At 44.4% G+C, this 12627-nt stretch overlaps 1 protein-coding gene across 1 annotated transcript in view; it reads left to right on the forward strand.

Annotated features, from left to right (window-relative positions):
* Positions 1–4387, forward strand: part of LOC103918180 (unconventional myosin-X-like) — a 97831-nt gene extending 93444 nt beyond the window's left edge. The window contains exons 40-42 of the mRNA XM_009325441.1: positions 108–557; positions 1363–1554; positions 2135–4387. Coding sequence (XP_009323716.1) covers positions 108–557; positions 1363–1554; positions 2135–2248 — 756 coding nt within the window. The 3' untranslated portion in view covers positions 2249–4387. The remainder of the gene's footprint in view (positions 1–107; positions 558–1362; positions 1555–2134) is intronic.
* The last annotated feature ends 8240 nt before the right edge of the window (positions 4388–12627 follow it).

Here is a 12627-nt window from a genome sequence, read left to right on the forward strand (position 1 = left end):
CCTGCTGGGATGGGCAAATGCCATAAGAATCTGCACATGGACCCAGCTGTGAATGAAGTGTGCTTCTGCTTTCTAATGAGTTTGGGGGACTTTTTGTTTGTTTGTAGGCTCATGAAAGCCTCATAGATGGTCATTTTCCTGCACCAGAGGACACTCTGCAGCGCCTGGCAGCTCTACGGCTGCAGTACCTTCATGGAGATTATTCTAAAATAAGCTGGACCCTGGATGGAATCTACCCAGTTAACAGGCTAAAATCCAAAATACTGCACTCAACAAAGAGCAGTGGCACTACCAGTCACACGCTGGAGAGGAGACGGACCAGCTTCCTTGAAGGGACGTTGAAACGTAGCTTCAAGACAGGCTCTGTAAAGAAGCAGAAGGTCGAAGAGGAGCAGATGATGGAGATGTGGGTAAAGGAAGAGCTTTCAGCTGCTCGGGCAAGCATAGCACAGAAATGGACCAAGCTGCAGGGACTCTCTCAGCATCAGGCCATGGTGAAATACATGTCCATTGTAAAGGAGTGGCCGGGTTATGGGTCAACCCTCTTTGATGTTGAGGTGAGCGATGTATAAACTCATGTAACTACTGCCAAGGAGAGGCATCAGTCTGGAGAGCAGATACAGCTGTGTGTATTACATTGCTCAGCAGCAGAAGGGAATTTCAGGACTGGCTGCATTTTGCCCCAGTAAGCTTAGGGTAAGCCTGCAGTACCACATAGCCAAAGAGGTGTGATGCAGAGAGCACAGAGCAAGCAAGCTGATGCATCCCGGTAAAGGGAGGGAGGCAATGGGTTCCCACTTCATTAGAAGAGCAATAGAATTTGGGAAATTTTTCTGAGCTTAAGAAGGTGGTGGCTAGCGAAAGCAGAAGTAAAACGAAGCTCTATTGTCCTTACCAGCAAAAAGTGCAATCCTGTTCTGCAGCAGTACAACAGAAACTGCTCAGACTGGGTGACTTAGTCGACTGTGCTTAGCCTGCTAGAGTAGGGATCCACAGTTCCAGTTTTATCAGTTTTGTTGCTGCCTAGGTGGATTACCATGGGAAGTTGCTTGCACTCACTATATTATCTGTAAAATAATAAGTGGAATATTGATTTCCTAAATCACTTTAAAATCTTATTAGAGCTGTTAGGTATTACAATTCTGTATTACTCAGCTAGTATTTGACTCACAGCCATGTCACTTCTAAATCTTTGCAGCAGGAGTGCCTACAAGATTCCTTCTGCAGACATCCTATTTTTTCTATTGGGGTGAAGAGTTGAAATGTCCTGTAGGAGCCAGAAATGGAGGGCTTTTCCTTGAATCAAAGATGATTTGATCCTCCACCGCATTTATGCAAAATTTCATGTTTCTCTTTCTGCAGTGCAAGGAAGGTGGATTTCCAAATGATCTTTGGCTTGGAGTCAGCACAGAGAATGTGTCTGTCTACAAACGAGGGGATCCTAAACCACTAGAAACTTTCCAGTATGAGCACATTGTTTTCTTCGGAGCACCACAGCCTAACACCTTCAAAATTACGGTGGATGAGAGAGAAATGTTCTTTGAAACATCCCAGGTACAAGACTTGTTCTATGAGCAGTTTTACTAGCACTTCAGTAAAGCCCTAGTTTCCGTGGACTAGACAAGCTCATATGCGAGAACTCTTGCTGAATGGACTGGACAGCCAAGGAAAAAGATGAAGGGAGCTTAAGCCTGAAGTGCCATGGTACCCCTTCTTGAATACAGGGATAAACAGAAAAAAAAAAGGTGCTGGTTAGAAAGTGAAAGAGGTTGAATGTCTTCCAGTGCACTGGGAATTTCAAATTTTGGGTGCTCATGCATGTGCTCGGTTTTTTCATTCCCTTCCAGTATATGAATGGGGAGTTTACAAACTAAAAAAAAAAAAAAAAGTTTAGTAGCATTAAAGCTGCTTTTCTTTGAGCTACAAGCTTTTTAAGTGTCGCTACAACAGAGCACAAACTTGTCAAGCATTTCTTTCCGTACTGTCATGTTCGCATTTAGTATTACATGCAAAATTTATAGTGCCGTGACCTTGGACAAGGGGACTCTTTTCCTGCAAAATGCCTGGTATGGTATGCCTCAGTGGAATTAGGTTTGTAACATGCTTATCCTCTGTCACTGTGTTCTCTCTCCAGGTGGGCGAGATAATAAAGATCATGAAAGCATACATCAACATGATTGTGAAGAAACGTTGCAGCGTCAAATCAGCCACGAGTGTGGACAGTCATGCTAGCATCTGGACTAGGTGATATGAATGAACTGCCAAGAGAGAGAGGCAGTTGTTTAATGATTGGTGTTTGCAACTTGCCAGCACAAGTGTAGCAAAGATGTTTTTTTAAGAACTCCACTTGACTGACTACTGTATTTAAAAACTGAAGCGACATCTACAGTACCATAGGATTTGCACCTCTGCCCAAAGACATTGAACAGCAACAACTGTTGTTAAATATTAGCGGCCCAAAACTTCTTCTTCCCCTTGCTTGTTTGTTGGACAATGTACCTTAAAGAAGCAACGTCAGAAGCATCCTCCTTCTCCTGCCTGTCCTCTCTGCTGCTTTCACCATTACCTGTCATACTGGCGGAAAAATTCACAAGAATTGTTTCTGCACTACAGGAGGCAAACTTAAGCTTCCTTATGAATTTCCAACATGCAAACATCTGGGATCATGGGATCGCAGCATGTTCTACTAAAAGAATATTTGGTTTTTATTTATTTTGCAAGCAACTCTAAAATATAAGTCACTGGCTTTTTTCTTCAGGATATGCTAATGATCCGACCTGGTCTTAAAAGAAAATGCCTTTGTATAATTGAAGCCAAGTGGTCCAACTAAGAGGTCAAACCCTACATGAGAGAGTATTAAACAAACAAACAAACAAAAACACCTGAGGTGATTCTTTACCTTCCAATAGAAGTTCACAGGTACATGACTGCAAAAAGCAGCACTTCAAGTTAAAATTCTAAATACTCCAACATAGGAGAAAATCTTTGGGACTAGCACCACTGAAGCAGATCATCAGGTGCCATTCTGGGTACATTCCAAGCAGCACCTGTTGCCTAAAAAATAATGACTGCCTTTCACCTATATAGCCCAGGAGGTGAGATTGATTTAGTCACATTTCCAGAAGAGCTGTTCTTCACAAACGCCAGGTTTTAGATGGATGTCAGGGGCTTTTATGGTGAGCAGCCTGCGTTAAGTTGCTTCTTTTTTTATATGGGATTTTAGGATGGCTGGGATCCCTGAACTTTAAAGTGAACTGTTTCCTCCTGCGTGAACAGGTGCCTAGATTAATGGCTATAGGCAAGAATTTCACTTCCTCTGTACTACTGTAAGCAGATGCCAAACCCTTCATCCTCCTCCAAATTCTAATTGGAACTGCTCCCGCCACTGAATCCCCAAATCCCCTTCCAGTCTCCTCTAGGTCCCTAGTCATCAGCAAAACTTGAAAACAATGCTGTTTTGCCAAAACAACTGCTGCTTGGAGGTTTTGATAGCTACTTGCAATTTGAAGAAGCAGAATTTTTTTTTTCTTCTTGGTGAAAGATAAGATAATAAATTGGTTGCATTAGCAATCAAGAAACCTGGCAGCTAGCCATTTTCTATGACCCTTGTCTAGTCTTGGGATCCCAGGCCCGTTCAGTTTCTTAATGAAACCGAAGAGCTGTATGTAATGTGGGCCTTGTTCCACGTTTACAGTCAGATGTCTCCGTTTCTGAAGAAGGGGCAGCTAAGGCCTGTTGGCTAGGAAACAGAAATTTCATAGAAAAGAAAACGAGGAGTCAGTATGCAACAGGTTCCATTCCAATTCATCATCAAATTGTGCCCTGTCACTAATGCTGTGTTGCAGAACACTAGTTTTGAAGCTGACAGTACAAGAAAAATCACAGCATGCATAATCCGTGCTTTTCTCTCATGTCCCGTGCACTGCAGCATGTGCAAACACTCTGTCCCCTTGCCACACAGCCAGCCTAAGAGGGTAGCCGCTACTGTGTATCATGCATTCAACTGGAGTTTTGCCTTAAACAGCTTTACTGAAGGATCCTACAAACATCCCCTTTTTGTCACAGAGAACAAAAAGATGAGCGAGTCACAAGTGAGAGAGAACAGGAATGCAGAGGCAACCTGAGACGTGACACTTCGTATCGGTCCGTACACTGACTAGATCGCTTTATGTATCAGAATAGCCTTGATTATCCCTGTCCTAACTCTGCACTATCCCTGTGTTCTGGCTCTTGGGTTGCTGCAGGCAGCTTGAACCCACTTGGGAATGTAACTCCCGTTACCGTTTGTTGTAATTTTGCTCATTTCTATTACAGAATTCCTTCTGCTGTCTTTTTTAATTTGTAACTGGCTTTACAAGATGAAAGTTTAATAAATTATTGGATTGCACAGGCTGTATTCACTCACAGACATTGTGTGCTCATGTTAAGATGTTTGCTCGGAGATCTGACACTCGGAACTTGTAAGTGAAAAGTAGGCATCAACGGCACAGGGAGACAACAGCCCTTCCTCTCAGAAGCAAATTTTGCATTTGTGGCAAATTATGGACAATAATTTGCCACTACAAGGGGGAAGGCTTGTTTCCAGCTTCTGCCGCTCGCTCTGGAGCTGGGTCACACCTTTGGTCAGCAGGAGATGCCCCATGCGGGTTCCAGGGGCTGGTTCTGAGATGGTTACTGTGGTGAAAGCAGAGCGAGGAATGAATGATCTCCAAAGTCCCAGCCTGCAGAATCAGCTCCATCCCTTCTTTTCAGCACCTCCAAAGTCACTAATAACAGAAAATCGCTGCCAGCTGAAATAAGCTGCCAGCTGCACTTCTCTTACAGTAGCATGACCCAGGCACAGTGTTCACCTCAGAGCATGTATCACCAAAGTGGTAAATCGGGCTAGAGATCAGCTGAGCTGTCGGCAACACGGACAGACTATCCTCTAGCAGACAAAAGTCCCCTCAGTACATCCACAGGTACGGAAACCGAGCAATGCCGCATAATCCCCATTAATATGCTCTCATACATCCCTTGGTCAGATGCTCCGAGAGCCTTGGGACCCTGGAGATAGGTCTACGCAATTTCATCTCCAACTGTTCACGGATTTTCAGTTTCTTCATCCTTACCACCTTGCATAGTCTTTCCAGGTCTTTACTTGAGGCTGGAACTGCCTCTGCTTACTTCAGCAGTCGCTTTTCTTCCCTCGGCTGTTACATTCCTTTCTGTGTACTTCCAAAAACACGCCGTCGCTGCCTCCTTTCTGCTTAGGAAGCCTGAAGTCGCAACTAGCAGCTACCGCTTGTTTGGCTGGAGGAGGGTGTCAAAACTAAACACGGGCTGCTTGGCCTACACGTCTCTCCCGAATAGCCCTCTTGTGATAAAACACCTCTCGGCCACATCGGGGTCTGGCATGGCCTGTCTCCCCCACTCACTGCCTGCTGGGCTGCGACTAACTGAAGCTGAATTTTTTCTTGGTGGCAAACACAGAGGCCAACCCCAGTCACCGTGGATTAAAGCAGGAGCTATCTAGCCAGTCTCACTTGTTCGCAGCTGTCGAATTTCAAAATCTGCTTGCTTCATCTAATACATCACTATGATGACAACAAACACGCACCGCTGCAGGTCCAGCAGGACTGTGACAACATGCGCCAATTCATTCATGACTCTGGCTGCAGTGAATAACCACCCAAGGCGATGGCCGACTAACGGCGTTCTCCCACTCCCGTGCTAATTCTGTTTTCTCACCCTGCCAGTGTGATGAGCAGGCCCTGCTGGCCTCCACCCCAGTATTTCTCTAACAGTTAATTCAAGTCCGTATGTTCTAATGTTTCTTTTATATGAAAGTTTCATGCCAATGGGTGTTAGAGTTAGGCTTTGGAGCAGGGCACAACTGATAATCGGCACCTACACAGTAACCATAAAATCGGTTATACACAAAATCACAGCTCCTAGTAAGTTATATCACAAGCACGCGTATCTAATTATTAAACTAGTTTGACTGTAAACTTCAACTGTTTATTTACACCTTGTTCTAAAACACACAGCCTTTCCATATGTAGGCTGTACGTTGCAGGATTACGCTGTGTGTTGACTTCAAAATTACATGCTCCCCGTGGGCATTTAAGCAAATCCCTCACACATGAATTCCGGCCCCCACTGTAAAATAAAAGCTCCTAAATCTGTGGTTTGCAAATCTGCTAAAGTCTTGTCCACATTTTAAACCAGAGGTTCTGAATGCTACAACTGGCTATACGCTTTGGCCCCATGGCACTGTTAACACAGAGGGGATTGCCGAGAACTCGACTGCCGGTAAAATTCACTTGCCTCTACCCGCCTGTTAAGTGCTGCTCTTCAAGCACGGCTGCGTGCTGGACAGCCTTTTAAACCCCAGTGGGGAGGACTCCATCTCATGGCATACCTGGACCCTGCACCAGTGTTCAGGTCTGGATGCAGACACATGATGTTGGGTGACTCCTGGTTCTTGCCAGGCGTGCGCTACCACCCGCTGCCCCGTGGCTCAGGCAGCCCGGCCGGCTGCAGGGTACAGCTGGCTGGCAGGGAGCCCAGCTCCATCTCCTCCTAATGCTGCACTCAGGGACACGTCCGTGGCCTCCTACAGCCCCCAGGCACTGCCCCCCAGCACGGCGGATGCCTCAGGCCTTCCCTGAAATGCTGTGATGTCTCAGGGTTACCAACCCCCACACACGTGTCCTTTCTGTAAAACCAAGCACCAGTAAATCCTGTGCAACTCTTACTCAAAAGAGTGACAGCCCGTCGGTATAAACTCAACTGGTTGTGTAATGGGTTAGGCATCGGGTATGGTTTTTGCAAGTCCAGTAACGGAGCAGATGCATTCATAGGAGCAACTCACCTGTCTTGCCTCTTCGTCCTGCTGCAGGGCCAAGCTGAGTAAGTGAGGGGAAACTCAGCTGTCCCCAGCTGTGTCTCATCAGAGAGAGATGGGCAGAGCAGCATTTAAACCAGGAGCTTTCTCCTTCCAGCTCCTCTGGGATAGCAGCATCCTGGCTAGTCATCCTCTGTGAGCAAAGCGATGCAGAGGAAGGCCTGTGATTAAGCACTTGGAAACAGAGCTGGTCCTGCAAAGTGAGACTGGTGTGGGGCGCCGAGTCTGTGTGGTAGGAGAACCCCTGGTTGCAGAAGGAGGGGAGGTGTGGAGGGAGTCCCCTGGGGCTGGAAGAGGGAAGCGCTGGCTGTTGCCCACAACAAACTCCTTGTTGCATTGCGAGTGCTTGGGCGGGGGTCGAGAGCGCTGCTCGCTCCCTGGCCGCTGTAGGTTTATTGCTGGCAGAGGAGGGGAACAGACCCACCCCTGCCGGGGCTGCGGTGTCCTGGTGTTACGGGCTGTTCTGGCTGCCCACGCTGGCTGTTCTGGCCCTCTTTTCCAGCACCCTGTGCTGGTGTGGTGGGGCTGTTGGCAGTGCTCGTCCCACGCCTGTCAGGCTCGGGGCTGTGCTCAGCTGGCTGCTGCTCCTTAGGAAGCGGCCCTTTCTGGTCTCCTTTCCCAGCAGCTCGCGCTGGTGTAAGGCTGCCTGTCTGGCTCTGGTGTCCGCGGTGGTGTCTTCATCATTTGGCAGCTTATTTGTCAGTGCTGCGAAGCTGGTATGAGACAGAAGAGGTACAAAGCAGGACGGTGGCCGCAGGAGACCATACAAGATGGAAATTTCAGGAACCCGGCCCTTTTCCTCAAAGTAGCTCACCATCCAAGCCCTGGGTAAATGTGCCCTCCTATTATCCACACACACGTATCCGCGGTGGTGTCTTCATCATTTGGCGGCTTATTTGTCAGTGCTGCGAAGCTGGTATGAGACAGAAGAGGTACAAAGCAGGACGGTGGCCGCAGGAGACCATACAAGATGGAAATTTCAGGAACCCGGCCCTTTTCCTCAAAGTAGCTCACCATCCAAGCCCTGGGTAAATGTGCCCTCCTATTATCCACACACACGTATAATTCACGCTCTCACTTGACACAAGATGCTCTTTAAATACCCAGATCATGTTAATGAAAATAAAGACATTTCAATGAAACAGAAAGCAGCTCGGTTGCTAATGGGGATGACATTCAGTCATGCGCATTGGTGAAATCATCTCAACCAACTACTTTGTAAGTTTAACTTGAATATGCATACAAATCCTGCTAGTTTTTACAGAGTATAAGCACCACATTTTTGTATAAGTATTCTATATCATCTGTTAAAGGGGAACTGTGAGACATGACATTTGAACAGAGAAGTTTAATAGAAAGCGGGCGTAGAACGCTTACTATCCCTGTGAGTGTCCCGAGATACAGCGTGCAGAAAGAGATCTTTGTTCTCATTTGTTCCAACAAAAAATGTGCACGTAAGGGGCCAGCGTGATGAAGAAAGCACATTTTGCAATAATTATTTTGTATCACTGACATTCCACTCTCTTAAAAGCCACCTTGGAGTAAGTTATTCTATTTATGCTGAAAAGGAGCAAAGCTAACAAACAACTGCTGTTCTGTTTATAATTATAGTCCCTTCTGCCTTGGCAAATAGAAATCCAGAAGGACTTGCAGTCTGTGCTGCATTACCGCGTGATCACAATGAAAGCCTCATCTGGTACCCTCCCCTACCTAGATCTGCTACAAGTCTTAGTTACTGGCAGATACTATGATAGAGTGCACAGGAGTTTAAGGTGAAAATACCGTAAAGGAATAAAAACAAGATAACAGCATTTTAAGATGGCGTTTATGCTATGCACCATTTGCAAGTTAATTTGCTATCAACAGAAAATTACCTGTTCTAGTGCTTTGTCAACTCTCATCTTGAAACTCTTCAGAACTAAATGGGAAAGGTCCATTAGAGCGACAACTGAATTTTTCTCTCCAGTAGCTAATCTTCTCTTTTCCCTTCTCTTTAATATTGCTCATAGTTGTTGCTTTAAAACTGTGCAAAGTCTGTTTAGTTTGGTCAATAAGAACTTTATGTATTTCTTGACATGAATTCGACTAACTTTTATGACCCTGAGCGTTACACATCCCACCGTGCCCCATACACACAGCAACAGCGGATGCATAAAGGGGCCAAATTGTAATTCTGACTTTTAGCGACAAAAATTGTAATGTTTGGTCTTCGTTTATTTGCAGCCACACCAAAAAAATATCACTGACAGGCCATGCAATTTACTTCCTCCTTTCAAAAATGTTTAGATGTGTAACATACGTCCAGAGCAATGAGCAGATGGTGCATCTGGTTTAAAGAAAAAGGAAAAAATGAGAAGAAAAACAACAAACGCATCAGGCCCAAATGGTGCTCATGCATAAGCACTTGTGGTTGATTTCTATGTCAATTAAGTTAAAGTAAAAACGCTGGCTGGTCTAGGGGCAGAAGTGGATTAACCTTTCCGTGACAGAGAGTCTTCAGAGACCGGGCAAAATTCAGGAAGAGGAACCAAAAACCGTGCTGCTCTACTCGCCACGGGAGGAGCTCGTTCCCACAGGAGCGAGCGCCGTCCTAACAAGAGGGAGGCCAATGAGACAGAGTCACACGTCAAGTTGTAAGTGTGCAAAAAACTTTTGTGCGTTTACCTGAAATTGGTTGGTTTTTGCCTAGAGCGACCGCAGTCCAGCAGGCAGTCTGTGCTCCGAGAGGAAGGAGTTTCAGGATGTCTTCCCAACTCCATTGCTCCGCGACCTGGGAAAAGCACTTCATTTCTGTGCTTCTATTTCCCTGCTCATCACCATCAGGTTTTAATTAATGTTTTTTTGAAACAGATGACCTCGTTCATCGTCTTGCACAACAGGATGCTTCCCCCAGCAAGCACAGCAAGCCATTGCTGTAGCTAAAAAGGGCACTGCCCTTTGACCGGCAGTCGCAGATTTCGGAGGTCTGGAATTCAGAGTTCAGATGATACTTAAAATGAATACGTCTCGTGCTTTAAAATTGCAAATGTTGCATGGCTGAAAGTAGTTTAACTTTGCCCATATTTTATGAGGAGTTATGTTGGGAGCCCTTCTAAACTGCTTTGGAGCTAAGAAGGGCCACAAGGTGCTAATGAACTACACCTTGAATTTAAAAAAAAAAAAAAAAGGGCACGGAGTAACGTTCCCTTTCCGTGCAAACCCAGAAGCAGCTTGATAAAAGCCAGGTATAACCATGTTCCATGAGGAAGCACTGCAGAAAGAAAGTTACTGGCATTCTTTTTAAATACATCAAAGATTTTTTATTAACTCTGAAGTTTTCTTATCGTGGTAACACTTACCTGCTTTAATTGCAATCACAGCCCCTGCGCTATGTGCTTTTTTTACCCGGTGATTAATGAGCTGTACCTTAGCTGATAACTGCTTCCACGGAAATAAAACCAGTGTAAGCAGTTTAGTGTTTTATTTAGCTTTATTCTTTCAATAACAATACTGCTAAATAATCTTTCTATGTATTTCAAATAAAGTGGGTTACTCACCTGCACTAAGGCAGTTGTGCTCACTCAAATAAGAATTACCAGTGATTAGACGACTTGGGTATGATGAAACAAACATGAGAAACAGGGCCTTACAAAATTATTTACATCATTCATAAGAATAAAATATACGATTTTTTAATAAAAAGTATATATTCGTGTGTCGGAGAATTAGGATTTTACTACTGATTTCCTTTTTCCATTTCAGATTCACACCTAAAAATGCTCAAAGTATAAACACCTATAAAACTAGTAAATCTCAGAACATGAGAATTCGTAAATAATTTTCCCCACTTCCTACTCTTGTTAGAAAAGGACAATAAACAACACTCTTTAGTCCCTTACGTTAGGGGTCATTTGGCAAAGCACTTAGGCACACAAGCTAAACCAGAAGATGACAGGAACCAGGCTTTGTTACGTTTCAAACACTTCTCATACCAGGGGTAAGTTTAAGGTGGGTGAGGGTTATTTTCACATGGCAACTAGCATCATAACTACTTTTTCTACAAGTTACCTCGAGAAAGAAGAAAGAAAGTGTTCACAATTGTGCCCGAAGTACCAAATAAACAACAAAAGTGCCTACTTCTTCGATCAGCAAACTAACCCACGCAATGGTTCCTCTACTGCGCCCCTTCGGGCCGCTGGTTTAACAGGCTCTAAAGCGCTATCTGCAAGAAGTTCTCTATTTCTCAATACAAACGATAAACACTTGCTTATCAAAATAGTGCAAACAGGAACAGAGAAAAGTGCTGTCAACGTTAAGTAAACTGCAGGGGAAAAAAAGGCAGTTGAACACCGTGGCCTCGCACCGTTGCCTCGGAGAAATCAGTAGTACTTTTCTCAGCGTGTCAGGCCAAGCGTATTCCCATTTATCACAGCATACCACCTTACACGGGGAACGGATTTGGTCTTTTACATATCCTCCTTCGTGAAAGTAAACGCGCCTGTTCTTTGTACTGTGCATTAAAAAAGTCTAAAGATTTTCTCAAGACATTAATTGATCAAATCATTAGAGTAATTAATAGATACAATTCTGTCTTCCCTTTTTCCCTTTATAGCTTTCTTTGGAGTGCATAGAAAAGGCCACAGTGACACATCACATAGAAAAATCAAGTTTAAGTTTTTTGTAAAATACTCAAGTATTTTTAGCATTTATGTACACAAGTTTGTTTACCATACATTCTTTCCCATTTAACACAAGAAAACAAGCTGATGTTTAAGTTTTTGTTTGTACTGAATATTGTCTTGACAAGAAAAGGTGTCATGAAAAGGTTACATCAATCGTTCATCTTGCACAACTTCTGATGGCAGAAATAATTAAATTTCAGCTGAATTCACCAAGGGCACTTTTGTTGACTGCTTAGAAACTTCTCAAAACATTTTGTAACCTTGCTCTTTTAGGCCAGTGCCTCAGAGGACGCAGGTGCCAGAACCCTAAACCAATGAAGCCTGACCTCATGAGCTCCCTCACTCATAGTTATCTGATGGATATTGTGTCACTACCCAACAAACTTGCAGAGGGGTGGAGTGAACCTTTAAACCCCTCCTGCTTCCCCTGACTCCAGTCACTTTGAATCTGTGCTCTATTATTCCCTTTGTTTTCTGGACTGGCTGTTATTAATTAATTTATATATACACACATTAAAAATGTGTCTAAATACAATATATTAACAATACATAGGCATAATATTACTAAGGATTTTCTTTATGCGAGCCAATGCTGCCTTTCCTCCTCCAAGCAATGTCAGCTTGAAAGGCTTGTGTGGACTGTCTGGAGAGAGCATGTGCTAACAGGGTGTCTAGAGATCTGTCACAGCTATAAATACACACCCCTGCCTAGTGGGTTATTTTTCCTGCACTGGCTAATTAAATGTCAGAGCAGGAAGGGGAATAAAATACTGCTTTTACCATTTTGCAGTGGTGATATGAGATTCAAAGCCAGGGTACCTCATTCCTGTGTCTTAACCACAAGAAAGTTCTTTTTCCAGATGTAGTTCTCCTTTCCCACTCCATGAAAAGCAGAGAAGCAAGCTCATTCAGTCTGTGAGCCTGAGCTTCATGTTTTCTTCTCTGTAGCTGGGCAGGTATTTTTCTTGAAATCTCTTACTTCATTTTCCATGTTAAGTGAGAAGTGATGACTGAATGTGGCCAAGCTCTGCAGACTTCCTCTTGCTCTTACCATTGCCCAGCAAATAGCCTGATGAT

The sequence above is a fragment of the Pygoscelis adeliae genome, unplaced genomic scaffold, assembly GCF_000699105.1.
Source record: "Pygoscelis adeliae isolate BGI_AS28 unplaced genomic scaffold, ASM69910v1 Scaffold106, whole genome shotgun sequence".
NCBI lineage: Eukaryota > Metazoa > Chordata > Aves > Sphenisciformes > Spheniscidae > Pygoscelis > Pygoscelis adeliae.